The 6,865-nt window shown below is 42.8% G+C and overlaps 1 protein-coding gene across 1 annotated transcript in view; it reads left to right on the top strand.

Moving 5' to 3' along the window:
• The window catches only part of rpl7l1 (ribosomal protein L7-like 1), a 34,166-nt gene that overhangs the window by 538 nt on the left and 26,763 nt on the right, over positions 1-6,865 (top strand). The window contains exons 2-3 of the mRNA XM_020510901.2: positions 2,294-2,402; positions 5,200-5,363. Coding sequence (XP_020366490.1) covers positions 2,294-2,402; positions 5,200-5,363 — 273 coding nt within the window. The remainder of the gene's footprint in view (positions 1-2,293; positions 2,403-5,199; positions 5,364-6,865) is intronic.

Genomic DNA, 6,865 nt, shown 5'->3' with positions numbered 1-6,865 from the left:
GCAATGTCGGAGGGTCAGTGCTGGGGTAGTGCCGCACTGTCGGAGGGTCAGCATTTGGAGGAGCGCTGCAATATCGGAGGATCAGCATTTGGAGGAGCGCCGCACTGGGGTCAATTCTCAGACAGAAGCATTAGAAAAGAAAGCAGTGTCAGACAGTTCTGGCTTTTGAGCCTGCTGCACTGTTCACTATGATTGTGGCTGATCATCCAATTAAGTACCCTGTTTTTCCTATCTCCCCGTACCTTTTGATCCATGTAACCTGTGAACTATATCTAACTCCTTCTGGAGAACATGCAGTGTTTTTGCCTCAACTGCTTCCTATGATAGAGAATTTCACTGGCCAACCACCTGTCTAGGTGTCTCTCCTCATCTCATTCAAAATAGCCAAATTGTATCTTTAGACTGTGACTGTTAGGTGTTTACCAGGTCCGTCATTCCTGTGTTTTCCTGTCTAGTCCTCTCAGAATTTTATAGATTTGTGTGAGAACCCCATTCATTTTTCTTTACCACAGGGCATGTTGTCCATCTAATCGATTCAGAGGTCCATCTCGTCCAATTCGACCAGATATCCCAAATTAATCTAGCCCCGTTTGCCAGCATTTGGCCCAAATCGTTTCAAACCCTTTGTATTTGTGTACCCGTCCAGACCCGTTTTAAATGTTGTAATTGTACCAGCCTCCACCATTTTCTCTGGCAATGTGTGCCCCCTCCAACCCCTCACCACTGCCATTAATCAGGTTGGTATACCTTCTGGTGCACTCCCTCTGTAGCCGCCAACTCTTTCCTCAGATAAGTCTGAACACGCGCACATTACTCCTGATGTGGTCTCACCAAAGCCCTGTACAATTGCAGCAAGACATTCTCGTTCCTGCATCAAATCCACTTACAATGAGGACCAAAATTCCATTTACCACCTTCAGTGACCTTCTGCACCTGCATGCTAGCCTTCAGTGACCTTCTGCACCTGCATGCTAACTTTCAGTAACTCCTGTACAAGGACACCCATGTCTCATTGCATTACCTTCTTTCCAGTTCTGTTGCCATTCAGATAATCAGTCTTTCTGTTTTTGCTGTCAACGTGGATAATCTCACTTTTATCCACATTATACCTGATCTGCCGTTCATTTGCCAACTTGCCCAAGTTGTCCAAATCAAACTGAAGCATCTCTGCATCCTCCTCACAGTTCACCACTCCCCCACCTAAGTTTGCGTCATCTGAGAGACCCTGGACTAATGGTGGGTCAGTACTGAGGGCATCTGCATTGTCAGAGAGAGTGCTGCACTGTCAGAGGGTTAGTGCTGCGGGATGTTGTACTGTCAGAGGGGCTGTTAACCCTTGGTCTCTGTCTGCTGTCCATTATATTTAAGAGATCTTATAATCCTTGAATGACAGTGAAAAGCTCTGTGAACTCTGAACATGTTTTTTTTCAAGTCTCCTTTCCCTTGCTGATCTTTGATCTTATTTATGCCTTTCAGCTCATAATTGGCATAGTCTTTCCGTGATTCAGACCAGACACTTTGGAATACCTGTCTCATAATATTTCACACTTACTGTCCACCTACTTAACCAAACTTTTCATCACTCAATGTTACCTTCTTTGATTAGATTTATTACTGTCACATATACCTAAGTAAAATGAAAGGTTTTGTTTTGCGTGCAGTACAGCAGATTTTAACATACAAAGATCATGGAGTTGTTGAACTGAGCAAGGAATACAAAGTTATGGCTGCAAAGAAGGTTTACAAAAAGTAAGATCAACATTAGATCTGAAATTTTGGAGGTCCATTCAGAAGTTTAATAACAGTGGGGAAGAACCTGTTGATTTGTTGCAGGTTCTTTGGCGCAGCATCAGCTATTTTCCCAATTATACTGTCTATTAGGTGGTTTGCACTATTGCACTAAATACATTAAACAAGCTATTTTCATAGAAATAATTGATAGGAGCAAGCATAGTTTTTGTTAGAGTATCAATTCTGATGGTCACACTGCTTTCTCTCCCATTATCTCATTGTCTATCCATTCAACGACTCATGTTGTATAGCGAGTCCCAGGCAGTGTGGAGGTTAAATAAAGGTTGAGAAGTTAAGCCTCTGTCTCATGTTGAGCAAACTGAAACTGCACAACCATATACAGAAAGAGAGAGCGCGTTTCCCAAAGTGTAGGGGATCAATGCAGCCTCTGAAGCCTTCAGTGCATCCTTTGCTGTTTCTTTATTTTGAATATGCTTTAATCTGATTTCTGCAGATTTGATAATAAACTTGCTGTTTGTAACAAACCTGTTTATTTTATCAGAGAGAGGAGGAAGCTTCCACTTGTCCCAGAGAACCTATTGAAGAGGAGGAAGGCTTACCAGGCCATTAAAGCCACCCAGGCCAAGCAAGCTTTACAGGAAAAGAGAAAGGTCTGAATTACTTTCAGGGCACAGATAGTCCTGCTTTACTTTGCCCACTCTCGCTGACTGGGTTGCTTTCTATCTATCTCTTTATCACATTTTCACATACACACACAAGCCTTCTCCTCTTCAAGTTGTATTTGGATAGTTGCACAGCTGGAAACAGGTCCTTTTGTTCCCAAATTATTGTTTCTTATCTGACTCCTGAAATCCTGCACGTGATCCACCTGGACCAACCTAAGATATATTTTCCATGGATTTTGTTTTCCTTGAATGTTAAATTTTCAAAATTCTAGTAATTTCAGCGGAGCGGACTGTTCAGGGCATCATCTGCAATCCTCCCTTTTTAAAGAAAAGATCTCCTTTTTCCCATTGCTGCTAAGCTTCTGCTCAAACAACTCTTTTCTGATGAAGGGTCTAGGCCCGAAACGTCAGCCTCTCTGCTCCTATGATGCTGCTTGGCCTGCTGTGTTCATCCAGCCCTGCACCTTGTTGTCTCGGATTCTCTAGCATCTGCAGTTCCTACTATTTCTTCCTTAGACATATTTACTCAACACACTTCATTCCTGAACTGAATCAAGCAAAGCATCTTTCCTCCTTTGACTAGAAGCAGACTGATGTGCAACTGTTGTCCATGTTCCTGTCCAATCACAATTTTCCCCGACAACTCCAATAAATTACTTAAGCACAATTTCCTTTTGACAAAACCATGTTGGCTCTGCCTGGTTATCTCAAACTTATCCAAGTGCCCTGTTATAATGTCTTCAATAACATGTTCTAACATTTTCCTATGAAGGGGTTACTGTGTGCACTTCTGGTCGCCACACTGTCTGAAGGACTTGTGCTGGAGTGAGTGCAGAGGAGATTCACCAGCATGTTGCCTGGGATGGAAAGTCTCAGTTATGAGGAGACACTGAATAGACTGGGTTGTTCTCCTGGAGCAGAGGAAGCTGATGGGGAAATCTGATTAAACTACACAAAATTATGAGAGGCATAGATAGGGTGTTTCGTGAGAATCGTTTCCCAGTAGCAGATGTGTCAAAGATCAGAGGGCATAAGTTTAAAGTGAGGATGAAGTGGGTTTGAGGGGATCTCAGGGATTTTTTCGCACTCAGAGTAGTAGATATATGAAACGTGCTACCTAAGAGGGTTGTGGAGGCAGGTACTCTTGCAACATTTAAGAAGCATCTGGACAAGCACTTAAAATGCCAGGGAATAGTAGGCTGTAGGCCAAGTGCAGGTAAATGGGATTAGAATAGTTTATTGTTTGTTGGTCAGCATTGATGTGGTAGGCTGAAAGGCCTGTTTTTATGCTGTATGTCTGTATGAGCTAAATGACCTGTAATTTCCCACTTTCTGTCTTGATCCCTTTTTGAATAAAGAAGTTACATTAGCTGTTTCCCAATCTAAAGGAACCTTCCCTCCTGAATCTAATGAGTTTTGGAAAATTAAAAGCAATGCATCACCTATTTCACTGGCTACTTTTAAGACCCTGGGATGAATAATTGGAGGTGGGGTGGGGGGCCGTTCAAACAGGAAATGGGGACATTACAGGCCCAACTTGTTCCCTTTAGGGTGACATACCAAAGCAACAAGCCTAGGGAACCCTGAATGTCAATGAATATTCAAGACTAGATAAAAAGGAAAAGAGAGGCTTTTAGCAGATCCACAGGGAGCAAATCACCCAAGGCCATGTGGGAATATAGAAAATGCAGAGGAAGGATCTTAAGACAGCAGAGGGGGCATGAAAAAGTGCTGGCGGGAGAAAATCCCAAGTTATTCTTAAAGCATATTAAGGGGAAGAGGATAACTGGGAAAGAGTAGGATCCAGTGACCCTCAGAACTGTTTTGAGAAAGGGTCATCAGACCCGAAACATTAACTCTGATTCCTCTTCACAGATGCTGCCAGACTTGCTGAGCTTTTCCAGCAACCTACGTTTTTGTTTCTGATTTACAGCATCTGCAGTTGTTTCCGTTTTTATTTAAAGAGTGGGATCCGTTAAGGACCAAGGGGTGCAATCTGTGCTTGCAGCCGGAGACATTGGTGGGATGTTAAACAAGTACTTCTGTCTTCACTTGGGAGGAGGATGTAGGTTCTGAATTTGGGGAGGTGGACTGTGAGGTTCTTGAACAGATTGACTTTGAGAATGAGGAGATATTGGAGGTTTTGGCAAGCTTAAAAATGGACAGATCCCTAGGCCAGGATCAGTTGTATCCCAGGCTGCTGTGGGAGGTGTAGAAGGAAATAACCGGAGTTCTGACTCAAATTTTTAATTCCTGTCTGGCCACAGGGGAGATGCCAGAGGACTGGAGGACAGCTAATGTGGTTCCACTTTTCAAGAAGAGTGGTAGGAACAAACCAGGGAATTATAGACAAGTGTGTCTCACATCTGTGGTAGGGAAACTATTGCAGAAATGATTTCATCTCCACTTGGAGAGGCAAAGTTGGATCCGGGATAGTCAGCATGGCTTTATCAGAGGGAGGCCATACCAAACAAATTAAATTGAATTTTTCGGGGGGGTAATCAGGTGTGTAATAAGGGTAGCACAGTTGATGAATATGGATTTCATCCAAGCCTTTGACAAGTTCCATATGGGAACCTAATAAAGAAGGTAAAGGTACGTGGGATCCAGGAAACTTGGCAAGATGAATGCAACATTGGTTTATGGTAGGAGATGGGGCATTGGGAGTGGGCGCGGACATGAGATTGACTAAATTTATTATTTTCTTCTTAAGTCAGTCACTGAATTGGTTGCCGTTTGTGCATTGTGACCAATGTAGTGAGTTGTACCTGTTTTGTTTCAGCTTCAGAAGGGAAAGCAGATTCAGTTTAAACGAATTGAGAATTTTCTCAGAGACTCCAGGCAAAAACACCGCGATGAAGTACGTTTTGCTCGAATGGCAAAGAAGCCGCGTGAGACCAAAGTGCCTGCTGGACAGAAGTTGGGTTTTGCAGTGAGGCTCAGACCGTGAGTAACTTACCGTGAGGATGAGAAATTTCTACCATTTGTTACCTTTCTGACATTACTGTTTTGGTAATCATAAATATACGTTGTTAATATAAATATTGTAAATATATGTACCAACCATTCAGAAGGTTCAAGGTACAATCAGATCAGCCATAATCTCACTGAATGGCAGAACAAACTCTTGTGAACTGAATGGCCTACTTTGCTCCTATGCCTTATGATCCTACGAGTCTTTTTAAGAAGTCCGTCAGTAAGATTGACTGCAGAGTTATTATTGGAATGGCAGGAGGTAGGGAACCTGTGATTGAATTTTAAGAAGCAGCTATTCTGGACGGTCTGTTAAATGCATCCAATCCGGATTTTGCACAAAACCAGTCTGAACTCTTTTTCCCTGATAGATTTATTCACCTACCAATCAACCCAGTGTCTGAGCAGTCCTTTTTAATTTCTTAATGACACTGACACTAATGTTACAGTGTGACACTCCTCTGGCAAATGGAACTTGAAGCAGGGACACCACTACTCCACAACAAGACCTAGCAGTCACTTTTATACTCTTCTGTTGATACGTAATGGAATTAACAAATGAATAATTAATTAACTTTTGAAAACTAGCCTTTAAGAAAATACTGTAACAAAATTTAAATCTGGAAAGAAAACTTTGAAAATTAAAATGTCTTTTCCAAGCGAAATGCTGTATTCCAGTCCCATGGTGCCCAGTGCATACAGATGGCTGCAAATGTGCCAGTGTACTCCCCCACACTGCAGAAGAGGATTGGATTGTCAGATTGAACAATGATCTGCACAGCCCACTCCCTAACCCTATTAATGGCTATCTTAGTCAAGCCCAGGAGCAAATCCCTTTCTCAACAACCCCTTATACCTCCCTCTTCCTTCCGTTTGCTGACCACCTTTATTCTGCCCTCTTTCTTCACACCACCTTGCTCTGACCACATGTCACTCACCCACCCCCCTTACACTGCTTTGATCCGCCTCCGGCTCTCTGTTCTTCTGTCTGCTGACATTTTTGGCTGCTCTGACTGTCTCTTCTTACTAACCCCAACCTGCCACTCCTCTATAATGTGTGCATAATTCTACCTCTTAAATTTGGCCCCCATCTTGGCCACTAATTTTCAGATATTTGTCTTTGACTATTTCCACCCCTGACTATTGCTACTGCATGTCCATTTGACCATTTATGTCTGTGCAGTTCTCCTCAATTTACATAAAGGACTACTTAACTTGCGATACGTTCCAATCTTCTCCCCTTCTCTCTGCTCTTCCTTTCCAAACAACAGTCCAATTTCCTAATACCCTAGTTGAACCCACCTCCAGCAGACTTCTAATTATCACATTCTAGATCCTAACCTCTACTTCATCCTGAACACATTTTTCCACAAGATGCCATTTTTTCTTTGAATCAGAGATAGTAGGAACTGCAGATGCTGGAGAATCCGAGACAACAAGGTGCAGGGCTGGATGAACACAGCAGGCCAAGCAGC

Source organism: Rhincodon typus, chromosome 9 (assembly GCF_021869965.1).
Source record: "Rhincodon typus isolate 14 chromosome 9, sRhiTyp1.1, whole genome shotgun sequence".
NCBI classification, from domain to species: Eukaryota; Metazoa; Chordata; class Chondrichthyes; order Orectolobiformes; family Rhincodontidae; genus Rhincodon; species Rhincodon typus.
Note: the sequence above shows the minus strand (reverse complement) of the source record. Positions and strands in the feature narration are given on the sequence as shown.